This window comes from Trichomycterus rosablanca, chromosome 14, assembly GCF_030014385.1.
Source record: "Trichomycterus rosablanca isolate fTriRos1 chromosome 14, fTriRos1.hap1, whole genome shotgun sequence".
Lineage (NCBI taxonomy): Eukaryota > Metazoa > Chordata > Actinopteri > Siluriformes > Trichomycteridae > Trichomycterus > Trichomycterus rosablanca.
The window spans coordinates 12,882,571-12,900,953 of NC_086001.1; the positions used below are offsets into that span (position 1 = coordinate 12,882,571).

At 40.1% G+C, this 18,383-nt stretch overlaps 1 protein-coding gene across 1 annotated transcript; it reads right to left on the reverse strand.

Annotated features, from left to right (window-relative positions):
• Window positions 1-204: 204 nt before the first annotated feature.
• Window positions 205-8,874, reverse strand: LOC134326394 (stonin-1). The gene is made up of 3 exons (XM_063008548.1): window positions 7,029-8,874; window positions 1,667-1,869; window positions 205-270 (listed from the first exon to the last, which is right to left on the reverse strand). The coding sequence occupies exons 1-3, from the start codon at window positions 8,872-8,874 to the stop codon at window positions 205-207; spliced, it is 2,115 nt and encodes a 704-aa protein (XP_062864618.1).
• Window positions 8,875-18,383: the final 9,509 nt, after the last annotated feature.

Here is an 18,383-nt window from a genome sequence, read left to right on the forward strand (position 1 = left end):
CTTAAAAAATACCGTAATACATATTTTGGGTCATACCGCCCAGCCCAACCTGCCATATGTGGCAATGTTCGGTTAACATAAAATGAAAAGTTCAGAGTAAGATCATTTAATGCATCTGTTGTCGGTGCAAGCTGCATATTTAGTAGTGCTGGTATTTAAGTTAAATATTTCATATTAAAGTTCACTGTGAAAGAAGAAATATCATCACTGTGTTGCACAACTTGATGGTTTCTGTGATTCTATTGCAATCACTTTCTTTTCAACTTCCACCTAAAATCAGAGAGAGAGAGAGAGAGAGAGAGAGAGAAACACACCTCTGGTAAGCTTCCATGTTTTCTTGATTTTTTAAGTAAGAAAAAACTAACATCCTTTAAAGGAAATAACTTTTTATGCAAAATTGCTGTTTATTTGCTTAATTTAGCATTTTCTCAGATTTTCCCCCCAATTTTCTCCTCTAATTTAGTTGTATCCGATTACCCTGATGGCGTTACGCTTCACCTCTACCGATACAACCCTCCACTGCCGACTGAGAAGCTTCGCAACTGACACACGCCCCCTCCGACACGTGTGCAGTGTCTCTTTTCACCTGCACAAGACAAGTTCATATGCGAATCAGCCTTGTGCACAGAGAGCCACACCCTGATCAGCATTATTCCCCAACTCTGTGCAGACGCCATCAATCAGCCAGCAGAGGTCATAATTGCACCAGTTATGAGGAACCCTGGTCCGGCTCATCTCACCCTAAACAACAGCCAATCGTTGTCCTTGTGGCTGCCCAGCCCAGCCAGATGGCAGAGCTGAGACTGGATACAATAGCTGCGTCCGGAATCGCATACTTACAGAGTACGTACTAGATTGGAGGAAGTATGCACTACTCGGCCGGTAAAAAAGTACATACTTTCAGTACAGAAGTGTGCAGTATGCACACAACACCACTACATACTACATCCGCCATCTTACCAACGTCAAGTGATGACGTGAGGACGTGATGATGTAATATCACCATAGTTACAGACTCATTACAAACCCCACTCGCCAAAATTTTGGATATTTATCGTCTTTTTGTTATTTATTCGTCTTTAAAAATTTTATTTTATTTATCTTACTTACACTTGTAAACAGAGGACCGCTATCTTTCTTGTTTCTTATTCCGCTTTGAACGCCTACGCAGCTCCAGTTGCATTATGGGATACATTAGCGGACCGCAAGTGTGCATCGCTTGCATACTCAAACATGGCTGCCCAATAAGTAGGTCATCCGGGTACTTCTCGCGTACCTTTTTATGTATACTATGTATTCGGACATACTAACCGCTCTCGCGTACTCATTTCGCGTACTATTGAGTATGGAAGTATGCGATTCCGGACGCAGCTAATGTGTTCGAAATCCCAGCTCTGATGCGCTAGCGTATTTTAGCGCTGCGCCACCTGAGTGGCCAAATTTAGCATATGTAATTTAAAAAAATAAAATATCGCATATGCAACAGTTATGGCACATTTAATTTCCCCCAATATGTTAAATTCAGCAAATTAATATTGACTGTGCTTTAAACTTTGCTTACTGTCAATATATCATTTAAACAATCAACACAATATGAAATTTGACTGAGGTGTCCAAACCTTTACACAAGCAACAGAATAACAATGATGTCTGACTATGATCTCACCTGGCAGTGATAGTACGACCTGTAGGTGACATGTTTCTGAGGCTGAATGTCACTTTCTGTGCCCAAAGATTTGACTCTGGTCTGAGAGACGACTGTATCTGTAACTTCACACTCCATGGTGATGTAGGGGAACCAGTCGGTGGGGATTTCTTGATCTGAAGCGAGCTCCAGCTTGCAGGACAGGGAGTGTGGATGGTCCACTGCTGTAAGTGGGAGAACATAGGCTGAATGAATGTGTGCTGGGCAATTTATGCCATCAGAGGGCGCTAGAACATCATAAATATCACAGGCAACGACACAGACACTTTTCTCAATACTGAGTAAGCTCATAAATAAAATGTATTTGGCTTAAATTGTTCAAAAGGTTTTGGTGTTGAGCCACCAATGTTTGGATTATTTATTCATTTCAGTAACCGATACATATTTACTATGCACAAGGCAGGGATATACTCTGGACAGGGCTTTAATTTACATGGATGGATGGATGGATGGATGGATGGATGGAGTAGATAGATGGCTGGATGGATGGATGGAGTAGATGGATGGATAGATAGAGTAGATAGATGGCTGGATGGCTGGATGGAGTAGATGGATGGATGGATAGAGTAGATAGATGGATGGATGGATGGATGGATGGATAGAGTAGATGGATGGATAGAGTAGATGAATGGATGGATTGATGATGGATGGATGGATAGAGTAGATGGATGGATGGATTGATGATGGATGGATGGATAGGGTAGATGGATGGATGGATGGATGGATAGAGTAGATGGATGGATGGATGAATGGATGGATGGATAGAGTAGATGGATGGATGGTTTGATGATGGATGGATGGATGGATGGATAGGGTAGATAGATGGATGGATGGATGGATAGAGTAGATAGATGGCTGGATGGATGGATGTATGGATGGCTGGATGCAGTAGATGAATGGATGGATGGATATAGTGGATAGAGTAGATGGATGGATGGCTGGATGCAGTAGAATGATGGATGGATGGATAAGAGTAGATAGGTGGATGGATGGATGGATGGATGGATGGATGGATAGAGTAGATAGATGGATGGATGGCTGGATGCAGTAGATGGATGGATGGATGGATAGAGTGGATAGAGTAGATGGATGGATGGATGGATAAGAGTAGATGGATGGATGGATGGATGGATGGATGGATGGATGGATGGATGGATGGATAGATAGATAGATAGATAGATAGATAGATAGATAGATAGATAGATAGATAGATAGATAGATAGATTATCACTATTACCACTACCATCATCACTACCACTATCATTGTCAATATTACCATTACTATCACCAGATTATTAATAACAATAATAATAATAACAATAATAATAATAACAATGACAATAACAAAACGTGACAGCAAATTGGGGTCTAGAAAATAAAGTGACGTCAGTGTATAAGTGGTGTAAGTTCTAGGAAAAACAGTCCTAATCAGTCCAACAACATTAGGTCTGGCTGCCTCGACTGTAATTTATTACACTGCATCATTCATATTTACTCATTTAACATTTACTCACTAACAAAGACAATGAGTTCACATAGTGACACACTGAGGAAAAAAAGATAAACAGCTATACTCTACTGAAAATGCACCTGTAGCCCAAGCCTGAAAGTTTATGTAACTGGTGTGCAGATGTTGCATCACAAACTACCTGTACATCCTACATACTAAATAATATGACAAATCAGTAACCCTATCAAACTGTGTGCTATTTAAACATATTGTTAGTACAGAGTACAACGATGCTCTTTAGAAGATGAAGTAGATTTGAAATGCTTTTGGAGATGAACTAAGTTAGCAAGAGCCATACAATACACAGTCTAGCTGATGTAGCATCCATCAGCTGATATGCATTTGGTATGGTTGGAGCTGGATCACATCAGCTTTATTAAGTGAATTACTCTCAGGGGATCAGTGAGGTCTTATCTTCATCAGGCTCTACCACAGGATATGTCGTGTTCTTATCTTCTACAAAGCAACATTTTTTATTTTTTAATTCATTTAGCACTCAAGTAACCTTCTACATTCATTTCAATCTGGGGCCAACATGGTAAAGATGAATATTTTTAATACCTCCATATAAGCATGAACACTGCATTTACAAACCCCACTGAGTGAGAGGAATCGATTCCATAGAAAACACAATTATGCTTGGAAAATGAAGATAAAAAAGAAAGAGGATGGCCGTCAACAAAATGTATTGATACAATTAGTGGAACAATGAATAGCCATTAACAGGCCTAAAGACCCAAACAGAAGACAGGATGTTCTGGTGAAACACTACCCATATGGTTGCAAGAATTGACTTGATGCCAATTAATTAATAATAACAATAATAATAATAATAATAATAATAAAACCAGCTATGTCCATATGGGTAATAATTTTAAGCTATCAAAGATGACAGAATCCAAGTTGTCAACAACTAGCAGGACTTTCCTATTATTTAATTAATCAAAATATGATTTATTAAGTATGGTATTACAACCCCTGGCAAAAATTATGGAATCACCACTCTTGGAAGATGTTCTGTCAATTGTTTAATTTTGTAGAAAAAAAATAAATCACAGACATGCCACAAAACTATCATTTTTCAAAATGTCAACCTTCTGGCATTAAGAAACAATAAAAAAAAGAAACAAATATAATAGTTGTGGTCAGTCACAATTGCTTTTTTTAGATCAAGTAGAGGAAAAAAATATGGAATCACTCAAATCTGAGGAAAAAATTATGGAATCACTCTGTAATTTGCAGTTTAAAAACAAAACATCTGCAGCAGATTAGATTTGCTAATTATTCTTCAGTTTAAAAAGAGTGCTTACACCTCGGAGAGCTGTTGCACAAAGCAGATTGTCATGAATCATGGTTCCAACACAAGATATGTCAGTTGAAACAAATGAGAGGATTATAAAACTCCTTCAAGAAGATAAATCATTGTGGAATGTCGCAAAAGATGTTGGTTGTTCCCAGTAAGCTGTGTTTAAAATCTGGACCAAGTACAAACAAAATGGGAAGGTTGTAAAAGGGAAGCATACTGGTAGACCAAGTAAGACATCAAAGCATCAAGATAGAAAACTTAAAGCAATATGTCTTGAAAACAGAAAATGCACAACAAAACAAATGAGAAACAAGTGGCCGGAAAGTGGAGTCAATGTCTGTGACTGAACTGTAAGAAATCACCTAAAAGAAATGGGATTTACATACAGAAAAGCCAAACAAAAGCCATCATTAACACCTAAAAAGAAAAGAACAAGGTTAAAGTAGGCTAAAGTAAAGCAATCGTGGACTGTGGGTGACTGGATAAAAGTGATCTTCAGTGATGAATCGCGAATCTGCATTGGGCAAGGTGATGATGCTGGAACTTTTGTTTGGTGTCTGTCCAATGAAATTTATGAAGATAACTGCCTAAAGAAAACATGTTAATTTCCACAGTTGTTGATGATATGGGCCTGCATGTCGGGTAAAGGCACAGGGGAGATGGTCTTCAATAAATGCCAAAGTCCACATTGAAATTTTGGACGCTCTTCTTATTCCATCAGTTGAAAGGATGTTTGGTGATGATGACTTCATTTTTCAAGATGATAATGCATCTTGCCATAGGGCAAAGGACGTGAAAACTTTCCTTCAAGAAAACATATAATGTCAATGGCATGGCCTGCAAATAGTCCGGATCTCAATCCATTTGAAAATCTCTGGTGGAAATTGAAGAAAATGGTCAATGACAAGGTTCCAACCTGCAAAGCTGATCTGGCAACAGCAAGAGACAGTTGAAGGCAGATTGATGAAGAATACTGTTTGTCATTAGTTAACTCCATGCCTCAGAGAGTTTAAACCATTATAAAAGCCAGAGGTGGTGCAACAAAGTAATAATGGTGCAGTGTTTTCTAATGATTCCATAATTTTTTCCTCAGATTTGAGTGATTCCATATTATTTTCCTCTACTTGATCTAAAAAAAAGCAATTGTGACTGACCACAACTATTATATTTGTTTCTTTTTTTATTGTTTCTTAATGCCAGAGGGTTGACAGTTTGAGAAATGATAGTTTTGTGGCATGTCTGTGATTTATTTTTTTTCTAAAAAATTAAACAATTGAAAGAACATCTTCCAAGAGTGGTGATTCCATAATTTTTGCCAGGGGTTGTATATAACAAAATTAAATGTTTGAAACAACTGGCATTCTGGTGCAAGAATCCCTGACTGAACTGACTTCATCATAGCCTTTGGTGTCTGTAGTAAATTCCAGACATTAAGTATGAACCTTAAGGTCATATTTAGTTGAATGACCTCCATTAGTAAAACAATTAGTCAATATACAATTATTAATTGCAGTCTGTATCTTGTCTGTACACTTTGCGAGCCCCTCTAAACCATCAAAGCTGACCCACATAGGACCCCCACTGACCAGATATAATTTAGGTTATAGTTACAGTTACAAGTACAGTCAATCTGTTGCTTTGTACAGTTTGTCAACCCCTTCTATTCTAACTCATCCATCACTAAAAAGGGACCCCCATAGGACCCTCACTAACCAGAAGCTAATTGGGTAATGAACCTCAGCACTGCACTGACAGCAAAATAATAATTATATAGTATTGTGTGTTGTACTGGTAAAAGTTTATCAGGGCGCCCAAGGTGGCGCAGCGGTAGATTCTGAACTCCTTGGTTTGAAACTCGACGGACATAATTGGCAGTGCCTGCAGCAGACACGTTTCTGCTAGGGTGGGGAGAAGAATGTTGCTCCAAACAAAAATATAAAGTCAACAGTGTGTTGTGATCAAAAAGTGTCCGCTGATAAAATGGAATGGTCCATTACTCAATTAGCATCTGCCAAGCATCTGATCAGTGAGGGTCCTTTCCATTTATGGATGGATTAGAAGAGGTTGACAGACTGTACAAAGCAACAGATGGACTACACTTAATAACTCTTTAACCCACAAGTGCAACTTTGGGGACAGTGGTAGCCTAGTGGGTAGAGCTTTGGGCTATCAACCAGAAGATTGGCGGTTCAAATCCAGGCTCTGCTATGCAGCCACTGTTGGGTCCTTGAGCAAGACCCTTAACCCTGTCTGCTCCAGGGGCGCTGTAAGATGGCTGACCCTGCGCTCTGACCCCAGCTACCAAACAAGCTGGGATATGCGAAGAAAGAATTTCATTGTACTGTACATCTGTATATGTATATATGACAAATAAAGTATATCTATCTATCTAAATGATAAGTATAGCTAAAATAGCCAATGAATGTAAATACAAGACAGGTGTTGAAGTGCTTAGTAAGTGTATATTTGATATGGTACATTTAAATTAAAGTAAAAAGTTTCCTTACCTATGTTCTTGGCAGGAAGCTTGTCAATCCTCCAAACAATGGCTTCATAAACATTCTCATACTTCACTGTACCAACAGTCACCTGCATGACAGGATGAGAGTCTGGAATATTTACGGAGCCCAGGCAGGCATTCCTGTTCATACGGGCCTTGAGAGACTTTTGCAGGAGTGACACTGTACGTGGCACCTTTATCCAATCACCAGGTAATGGCACCTGTATCAGAACATTTTCACAAAGTGTCTGTGTTTCTAAATTTCCAACAGAAATAGGAAATGCTGACTGCTTATTTAGAAAAGCTTGTAGCTCAATATAGGCACCCTGCACAGTGACTATTGCCTTCACTGAAAATGGCATGTCAGCACAGCCGAGGGAAACGGTCCGGTAGCGCATAAGCTCCACCCTACAGGCATCAGGAGGTGAGAATTTGATTAGCCTGGTGTCTTCATATTCTGGCTCTCTTACAGACTTGTGAAAATGGTAGTCAGCAATTTCCATCCACGTCTCATTCTCCTCAGAGCCGTAACTGGAGTCTTTTCTTAGTAGTCCAAGGTCATTTAATGCCAGGAAACATTCCCCTGCACCATTTATGAAGGCCAGACAGTGAATTCGAGTGATGGCTGCACATTCCAGTGAGGCTCCATTCTTATCTACACGCATCCAGACATGATCTGAAATGTGCAAGGACAAATCCTGCTCCTCATAATGTTTTTGTTGCTTCAGGGGACCTGGTAGTCTCATTAATTCCTCCTCGAGGGACACTAGTAGGTCCTCTATGTCCCTATAATCAGTTGTTCCAAACTTCAGCAGCTGCTCTACCTCTGGCTCGTGAGCTCCTTCAGATTTAGGGTTATACCGCTTTCGTTCTACATACGACACGTGCTCAATCTTCAAGGTTGCGATCTTGCGTGGCTCGCCATAGCTTTCGAGTTTTGGGCCTGAAAGTGAGCAGTTTGAATTGAGCTGAAACTCTTTGAAAGGTTTCTCCAAGCCCTTCACGTAATACATTTGCAGCACGGCTCCTGGGAGCAATTGCAAATATATGGGACCCCAATGGCGAGACGACATGCGATTTTTCTTCTCAGGAATCCTGAGCATTAAGGGCCAGCCATGCCTCCTCTGGCTAAGGAACAATCCCTGAGGAACAAAGGAGGAAAGACCTCTTCCTACATCCGTATCCTCCGATAAATCTTTTCTCTGTATTTTCTCTTTCTCTGTATTTCCTTTCTCCTGGCCCTCCTTTGCTTTTAACTGCTCTAGCTTATGACAAATGTAAGAGTAGGAGTTATGAAGGTGGTCCTGCGATGGCTCATAACCATCTTTGCTGCGGATAAAGAAGCGAGGCAAGCTAGAGTCTGGCTCCGAGTCTGAAGAGGAACTTTCAGAATCACTCTTGTGCATGGTGTTATCAAAAAATGGGCTAAAGTGACCCACATCATCTTGGAATGCTGGAAAGACACTTGAAACATCAGAAGACAACTGTGTGTCAATGGATGAGATACCAGTTGATGTGCTGGGGAAACTCATAAAGAAGTCCGGTTGTCCCAAAGAGCCGTAATTAAAAGGAGATGAGCCAGTTGGAGTCTCTTTTACTGGAGTGCACATTGGAGTGTTGCTGGGCACACATGAGCTTCCATTGAAGCTAAAGTGCAGATGAGGAGATTCTTGAGTGCTGGATAACCTCCTTGCCGTATTTCCCAATGGAGGTAACGTCAGCTTTAAGCCACTGGGCCGAGGTATTGACCCTGAGTTTGATGATGGAGAGTGCAAGCTTTTCTGAGGTGAGGGTATAGGGGTGCTTTCATCTCCAAATGTCACCCAGTTTGTTGGATGGTTCATGGAGGACATTGTATTTGACAATGGTTGAACAAAGCAGCCTTTTCAGAATTTCTCTTCTGGATTCTGGAATCTCAGTCAATCCCACCAGAGGGCTTATCTGTATGAAAAGAGCAGAAACATCAATGAGATTTCTAAAATAAGTTTAAAAGACTATATAGTATTTACTTTAATGAAGAGTACACTGATGGACTTGATGGGTCTGCAAAAACATCATTAGACAAATGACAAAAAGCCATTGTCATCTATACCTCCTCAATGAGATACTTAGCTTTTGAGTACCCAAATTAGAAATCTCACAACCCATCGTCCTGTCATTTTGAGGCATCAGAAGTTGTACTGGTATTTTTCCTGAAGAAGTCCTCTTTTGTGCATTTTCCCCAATCTGTCTCCCAATCTATTCAAATCTAATTACCAGATTAGTGTTACTGTTGCTGACCTCCACTCTGACCGAGGAGAGCCGTGACCACATGACCAACACACACACCCTCCCGTCACGTGCATCGTTTCGCCTGCAGGATGCAGGTTGATATGGTTCTCAGTCTTGCGTAAGAAGAGTCACTCACTGATCCCCATTATCCCCCGTCTCTGTGCAAGCACCATCGATCAGCCCTCAGAGGCCGTAATTGTTATGAGGAATCCCCTCCGGCATTCAGCTCAAAGGACAAGCCAGTTATTGTCCGTGTAGGTGCCCAGCCTGTCGGTGAGCTCGAGATGTTAGTTCTTGTGTGCTAGTGTGTTTTACTGCTGTGCCACCTGAGCACCGAGAAGTCCTCTTTCTAGAAGTCTACAAGATTTTAGATTCATGTTGACATTTGCCATTTTTTACAGATCCCACTTTCTCGCAGGTCATGATTGGTAGATCATGTACACGCAACTTAAACACATATATTCCATCTGTAAAACTGTTAAATAATATAAATAAATATAATATAATAAATATCCCCAGTATCTGGTAAAAACAATCAATATCATTAGTTCCCAAATGATTAAAAAGTGTAATGAATAGAAAGGGTGATATATTATCTCTGTGCATTTCTATATGGAGTTTTTAATTTATAGGCCCAACCCTTTGCAGCAATTACAGCTTTCACTCTTCTGGGAAGGCTTTTTACAAAATGTTGCCCACAGACATCCAGAAGAGCATTTGTGAGGTCAGACACTGATGTAGTAATTGAGGGCCAAACATTTATGGACCTTGCCTTGTGCACTGGGGCACACTCATACTCATACTGCATACAACTGTCCAAAATGTGTTGGTATGGACATCCTATCACAGAACCACACTTGAATTTGAAAATCTCTTCAGAACAACCTGTTCTTTCGCAAATGTTAGTGAAAGCAGACTGCATGGCTAGATGCTTGATTTTAAACACCTGAATTCAACAAATAAGATGCGTGTCCCAATCTTTTTGTATATATAGTGTATAAGAAAGCGTGATACATCAGACCAGGCCACCTTCTTCCATTGCTCCGTAGTCCAGTTCTGACACTCACGTGCCCATTGTTGGCGCTTTCCACAGTGGACAGGGGTCAGCATGGGCACCCTGACTGGTCTGCGGCTGCAAACTGCAATAGGTACTGACCACTGCAGACCGAGAACCCTCGACAAGAGCTGCGGTTTTGGAGATGCTCTGACCCAGTCGTCTAGCCATCACAATTTGGCCCTTGTCAAACTCGCTCAAATCCTTACGCTCGCCCATTTTCCTGCTTCTAACATCAACTTTGAGGATAAAATGTTCACTTGCTGCCTAATATATCCCACCCACTAACAGGTGCCGTGATGAAGAGATAATCAGTGTTATTCACTTCGCCTGTCAGTGGTCATAATGTTATGCCCCGTTGGTGTATATGTATTTGATTATATAATTATATTGATTCGATTATAATTATATAAAATAACAATATCATACATTGTTGGATATGAAACTGACCTTGTGCAAACTGTGCAGCCTGATACAACCAAATACGAAGTTTCTATTAGCAGATTTCTCACATGACTGCAGTTTTAATTAGGCGATGACATGGCACAAGCTTTTGACTCTTACAATCTCTGGAAACATCTGGTGTACAAATCTCCTCTTTTAGCTGAGTAACAGCTGGGAAAAAAGAGGAAATGGGTCACACTTCATTCAGCTTAGTCTGTTTTTTATTTCCTCATGTGATATAGAGGGTTAAAATTAACAAGCTGATTCAACTGGTTATGGTGTAGTGATAGCTTGAGCATAACATGCTCAAAATCATATTTTGTTAATTGTTTAAATGGGAACAATGCTTCTGAAAGGATAGTGACCTTAAGAATCTTACATATTTATGGTGTGTGTACTACTGCTTTAAATGCCAAATGCCAATTGATCAGTTTAGCTAGCCAGTTGTTATAATGAGGCTGTTCTAGCATCACTACTGAGGCAGCCACACCTGCCAGAATAAAAAAAATTGCATTTTACAATACTGTTGGTTGAACGCCATAAAAAGGGAATAAGAAAAAGTAAAGGTTTTGGCTGAAATAACAGAAACAAAGTAACAGATAAGAGACACAAAAACATCTGTAGCCCACAATGGAGAAAGTGGATAGAAAATGGACAGAGCAGCACCTAGGTGGAACAGTGGGATATTCCACTAGCACACCCAAGTTCGAATCTCAGCTCTGCTACCGATCGGCTGAGCGCCATCTAGCGGGCACAACTGTAAAAGTTTAATTTAATTTAAAGCATTTATTCAAAATAAATACATTCTAATAATATATGTTATATAAGATACTGTGCTACCTTTGTTTTAAATCTCATGAATGTTTCAATAACAAACACATAAATATATGAGTGCAGTTTAAACGTGCTAAACAGGAGCTAAAACAAGCAAGACACCGAAGCTACAAAGGTATTACGCTGGTTCCATCCCCACCCAGGGTTATTTTTTCTTTCTTTTAGTCAGGCACGCACTGGTCTTGTGGCCATCTAGCGGGCACAACTGCCAGTGCCCACAGCAGACAAAATTGGCCACCAAGTCTGCTGTGTGGGAAAAGACCGGACTAAGTGGGTGGGGTCTTCAAATGCAGTGCAAGGATCCTGGTAGCAGATCAAGGTGCCTGTGCAGAAGTGGTTGAGGGAGTGCACATATGTTGGAGGGGGCATGGAGTAGGTGAATACACAATTGGGATCCCCAGCAGCGGAAGACTAATTGGCTACGGTAAATTGGGAGAAAAAGGGAAAAAATGCATAAATAAATTGGAAAAAAGGTATACAGCAGAAATTAGAAGTTGTCACATTATTAAAAGCTACAGGGAGCTTCTGCAACAACAAAGTTCACATGGAGTCCACTCCAAAAAAAGGGTCATCACACTACATCTGGGGCAACTAGCTCATCCAGAGTGAATGCCATGGCACTGGGTAACTTTGCAGAAAGAGATGAAAGCACAAACAAGCTTGGAACCATGGTTCCAGAAGAAGCAGATTGCCAACAGAGGAGCTGGCAAGTCTCTTGAGCAAGAAACTATGATCAACAGAAACACTTTCTTCTGGAGTAAATTAACACTCAAAGAGGCACAGGTGATTGTCAGTTAGAAGGAACCAACACACCAATCATCTACACCTCCATGCCCCACCTGCTGGCCAAATCTGGGAAAGCAGAAATACATGATTCCATACCCGAGCCATGTCACCGAACTTCACAGTGGAAAGGCTCATTACAGTTGTTTTGATGTACAGTTGTACATATTTGACTGTTTTACAACTGTAAAAGTTTAATTTAATTTAAAGCATTTATTCAAAATAAATACATTCTAATAATATATGTTATATAAGATACTGTGCTACCTTTGTTTTAAATCTCATGAATGTTTCAATAACAAACACATAAATATATGAGTGCAGTTTAAACGTGCTAAACAGGAGCTAAAACAAGCAAGACACCGAAGCTACAAAGGTATTATGCTGGTTCCATCCCCACCCAGGGTTATTTTTTCTTTCTTTTAGCCTGGCACACACTGGTCTTGTGGTTGGTGTTTTGGTTTAGTTTCCTTTAAAAACTTATTTCTGCATTCGCCCAAATTCCTAATCATTTGGGTGGTGAACAAACAGGCTTGGTTTTTCACCACCCTCACTTTTACAACGTCAGGCTCTCACAATGAGCTGCCAGAGCCTGATAATGAAATTTTGTCCCTGAACTATGTCACGCATTCTAAAAATGTAAAAATCTTAATCACGTCACGTCTCTGTGTTGCTAATGCCTAGTTCACACTACACAATTTTTGCCCTAATTTTCACTTGCCGACTGGTCGGCACTAGATTTGCCGGCTCGGGAGAAACTCGGCATTCGCTCGGCAATCAAAATTCAGCTCTTAGTCGCTATATGTGAACTACTCAACAACTCAATCCGAGTGGCTCTAGCTTGCTAGATATCTGGATATAAGTCGGCCGACGTCAAACAGCCAATGAGAATGCGAGATACGGGGTGAGGGGAAACGCAGGGGAGGAGTTGTAAAAAGGTGGGACAGGGGCAGGGGTACACACTCAAGTTTTACAGTATTTCTGACCTTATCATTCTCTACAAAACATAAAACCAACGGTGCATTGCAAAAAATATTTATTAACCTCAAACTCAATCCCTGCTGCTTGCGTAGCCAACTCCACTCAGATTCATTTATTTTTCTCTTAGATTTTACGCTGCACATCAGCGCACAAACTTTGATCGCTCGCTACTTGTTGACGTGCATTTTTGGACGTGGTGTCATTAAACCCCTCGTCACTTCTCGCGTGTGTTTTCGTGACAAAATGTAGTTTGGAAGACCAGAGAAGCTCGCCTGCGATTCCAGGTGGTGATAGAGATCCAGTTGTGTAGTGTGAACTGTACAGCGACCTGACGACTTGTTCATTCAGTTTGAAATGAGCACTGGTTTTGCCTGTGCAGCTTAGTGAAATTACACTTACCTGCAGTGTCAAAGTGTATAAAATATTACTGTGCCATATTGAACAATTTGTTAATCAACCATTCACATTGCTAGTTGCACTGTCTTACTTCTCGTTTGCCTATTCTTCTGGAGAATTTTTTGAAGCTGTTAACAACAGCATCAACAGACCACTGTAACACAGACCCAGCTTCTGTGGAATTTCTTGAGTGGGCAGAAAATGATTAGAGGTTACAGAATGTTTGAAGGCTACGAAATGCATTCCGTACATTCCTTTGGGACACTCAGCATGGACGCCAGGAAATACCAGTCAACAATCATCCTACATTAATTACTGTCACTCCAACCTTAAGCATTACATACTAAACAATCTAACATACAGCTATATTTTGCTTATTTTAAAGCGAAAAGTTACACTCACAGTCTCTGGAAACATTACTGCACAGTAACTTGTGGCTTATCAAATGAACTGAACTATATTTAAGTCTCATTCAAGCCTTTATTGACTCATACAGACTCATCAGACTTGTCACGAGTTGTCATTAGAGAGTTATACTCCCTTACTCTTCAAGCCTTATGCTAACATGCTATTCTAAGCAGCTGACTCACGAGATGAAATAAAGCTATTTAATTCCAAAAATGCAGAGGAAAGCTATAAAAAAATATCGAAAACATTCTAGTCTATGATTGAATTTGTCACTGTCTAAAATGTCAATGAACTGCATAAATCAATTCAAAATCTTGATGACCATGGAAACTTATGTATACTGGCCAAAAAAGCAAGACCAAACCTCCATATGACAGCAAAGAACACGCAGGAGGGCTAAGCCGACACAGGAGTGGCGGTGCATCATTTTATTTTAAAGTAATGCTTGCATTTGTTGGGCACAAAACAGAAACACACCTCAAACAGGATACCAAATCCATCGCAGGGCCTCCCCAACACAGCAAACAACGTCCATATGTAAATGCTCGACAGGCCAGTAGCACAGCTGCAGACATGACCTCTGGATGCCAGTGGTTGTGAGCTTACATAATTAACTGCTGTGCCACGCATGTACCAATTTCACAGGTGTCTACGTTAACCAGCCTGCTTGTTACCTGCTACAGATAATGACTATGGGTCCTGTATGATTCCTGTATGGTTCGCTGAGGGCTCTTGAGCAAGGCCCTTAACCCTGTCTGCTCCAGGGGCTCCATACAATGGCTGACATGCTAGAATGTGCGGAAAAAGAATTGTATTGTATTGTACATGTGTATATGTATACACTGATCAACCATAACATTAAAACCACCTCCTTGTTTCTACACTCACTGTCCATTTTATCAGCTCCACTTTTGCACTTTGTAGTTCTACAATTACTGACTGTAGTCCATCTGTTTCTCTGCGTGCTTTGTTAGCCCTCTTTCAGTGGTGGTGTGTTAGTGCGTGTTGTGCTGGTATGAGTGGATAAGACACAGTAGCGCTGATGGAGTTTTTAAACACCTCACTGTCACTGCTGGAATGAGAATAGGCCACCAACCAAAAATATCCAGCCAACAGCACCCCGTGGGCAGCGATCTGTGACCACTGATTAAGATCTAGAAGATGACCAACTCAAACAGCAGCGATAGATGAGCGATTATCTCTGACTTTACATCTACAAGGTGGACCAACTAGGTAGGAGTGTCTAATAGAGTGGACAGTGAGTGGACACAGTATTTAAAAACTCCAGCAGCGATGCTGTGTCTGATCCAGTCATACCAGCACAACACACACTAACACACCACCACCATGTCAGTGTCACTGCAGTGCTGAGAATGATCCACCACCTAAAGAATACCTACTCTGTGGTGGTCCTGTGGGGGTCCTGACCATTGAAGAACAGGGTGAAAGGGGGTTAACAAAGCATGCAGAGAAACAGATAGACTACAGTCAGTAATTGTAGAACTATAAAGTGCTTCTATATGGTAAGTGGAGCTGATAAAATGGACAATGAGTGTTATGGCTGATCAGTGTATATGATAAATAAAGACATTCTTCATTCTTAATAAGTTTAAATAGAGTGTTCACCAAGGTTATGCATTTGTGTCCTGCCTCATCTGTTTGCCCCACATGACATGTGGAGTGAAGGGCATATCTGTAACATAACTGGTTTCCCATCTTATAATAGTCATGTCTTTCTTACACTGTTTAAACCATTCTGTTTCATTGTGTTCTCCTGATATTTCCAGCCAATGTGCAATCATAAAAAAGTACTTATTGGCTGGTGCATCTTTAATAATATATACAGTGGGACAGTGGTAGCCTAGTGGGGAGAGCTTTGGGCTATCAACCAGAAGATTGGCGGTTCAAATCCAGGCTCTGCTATGCAGCCACTGTTGGGTCCTTGAGCAAGGCCCTTAACCCTGTCTGCTTCAGGGACGCCATACGATGGCTGACCCTGTGCTCTGACCCCAGCTTCCAAACAAGCTGGGATATGCGAAGAAAGAATTTCATTGTACTGTACATATGTATATATGACAAATAAAGTATATCTACATCCTGCCATTGCTAAATCTTGGGATTTCTATACCACAATAATGGTAAATCTGTTTGTGAAACTTATACAACCCCTGGCAAAAATTATGGAATCACCACTCTTGGAAGATGTTCTTTCAATTGTTTAATTTTGTAGAAAAAAAAGAAATCACAAACATGCCACAAAACTATCATTTCTCAAACTGCCAACCCTCTGGCATTAAGAAACAATAAAAAAAGAAACAAATATAATAGTTGTGGTCAGTCACAATTGCTTTTTTTTAGATCAAGTAGAGGAAAAAATATGGAATCACTCAAATCTGAGGAAAAAATTATGGAATCATTAGAAAACACTGCACCATTATTACTTTGTTGCACCACCTCTGGCTTTTATAATGGTTTAAACTCTATGAGGCATGGAGTTAACTAATGACAAACAGTATTCTTCATCAATCTGCCTTCAACTGTCTCTTGCTGTTGCCAGATCAGCTTTGCAGGTTGGAACCTTGTCATTGACCATTTTCTTCAATTTCCACCAGAGATTTTCAAATGGATTGAGATCCGGACTATTTGCAGGCCATGCCATTGACATTATATGTTTTCTTGAAGGAAAGTTTTCACGTCCTTTGCCCTATGGCAAGATGCATTATCATCTTGAAAAATGAAGTCATCATCACCAAACTTTGGCATTTATTGAAGACCATCTCCCCTGTGCCTTTACCCGACATGCAGGCCCATATCATCAACAACTGTGGAAATTAACATGTTTTCTTTAGGCAGTTATTTTCATAAATTTCATTGGACAGACACCAAACAAAAGTTCCAGCATCATCACCTTGCCCAATGCAGATTCGCGATTCATCACTGAAGATCACTTTTATCCAGTCACCCACAGTCCACGATTGCTTTTCTTTAGACTACTTTAACCTTGTTCTTTTCTTTTTAGGTGTTAATGGTGGCTTTTGTTTGGCTTTTCTGTATGTAAATCCCATTTCTTTTAGGTGATTTCTTACAGTTCAGTCACAGACATTGACTCCACTTTCCGGCCACTTGTTTCTCATTTGTTTTGTTGTGCATTTTCTGTTTTCAAGACATATTGCTTTGTTTATCTTGATGCTTTGATGTCTTACTTGGTCTACCAGTATGCTTCCCTTTTACAACCTTCCCATTTTGTTTGTACTTGGTCCAGATTTTAAACACAGCTTACTGGGAACAACCAACATCTTTTGCGACATTCCACAATGATTTATCTTCTTGAAGGAGTTTTATAATCCTCTCATTTGTTTCAACTGACATATCTTGTGTTGGAACCATGATTCATGACAATCTGCTTTGTGCAACAGCTCTCCGAGGTGTAAGCACTCTTTTTAAACTGAAGAATAATTAGCAAATCTAATCTGCTGCAGATGTTTTGTTTTTAAACTGCAAATTACAGAGTGATTCCATAATTTTTTCCTCAGATTTGAGTGATTCCATATTTTTTTCCTCTACTTGATCTAAAAAAAGCAATTGTGACTGACCACAACTATTATATTTGTTTCTTTTTTTTATTGTTTCTTAATGCCAGAAGGTTGACATTTTGAAAAATGATAGTTTTGTGGCATGTCTGTGATTTATTTTTTTTCTACAAAATTAAACAATTGACAGAACATCTTCCAAGAGTGGTGATTCCATAATTTTTGCCAGGGGTTGTATTCATAATTAATATTAAAATGCATCTTGGTTCTAGCCTAAGCTTTTCCGCTGGCACCTTTAGGCACTCAACAGACTCTATTGGTGAAGGAAAGGCCGGATGAAGAATCACCTTTTTGCCAATAAAACTCCTACTGACTGGTGAAGGTGCAGGGGACAGCTAAATACACAGAGCATTGCATGGTTGTCTTACGAGTTCTGTGTAAGAATCTGCAATATGAAGGACATGGCTGACAGATTCACATGTGTCAAGACAGCTTTGTGCTAGATCTTTTTCTAGTGTTACTTGTGTTCCTTGAGCAACAAGGAATTAAATATAAAGGAATTGAACATATAGACTCTGGGATAATGCAAAAAACTACTGAAATACATCAAAACACATTTATTAACTGCACATTACAGTGTATAAAACAGCTGTGTCAGCAG

What these genes read in the sequence shown, in the direction of transcription:
- LOC134326394 (XM_063008548.1), bottom strand. Translation starts at nt 8,874, where the DNA reads ATGTCCTCCATGAACCATCCAACAAACTGGGTGACATTTGGAGATGAA. An exon ending in GCTTCCTGCCAAGAACATAG is followed by an intron (nt 1,870 to 7,028) that starts GTAAGGAAACTT and finishes TCCCACTTACAG; the next exon opens with CAGTGGACCATCCACACTCC. An exon ending in GGTCGTACTATCACTGCCAG is followed by an intron (nt 271 to 1,666) that starts GTGAGATCATAG and finishes CTCTGATTTTAG; the next exon opens with GTGGAAGTTGAAAAGAAAGT.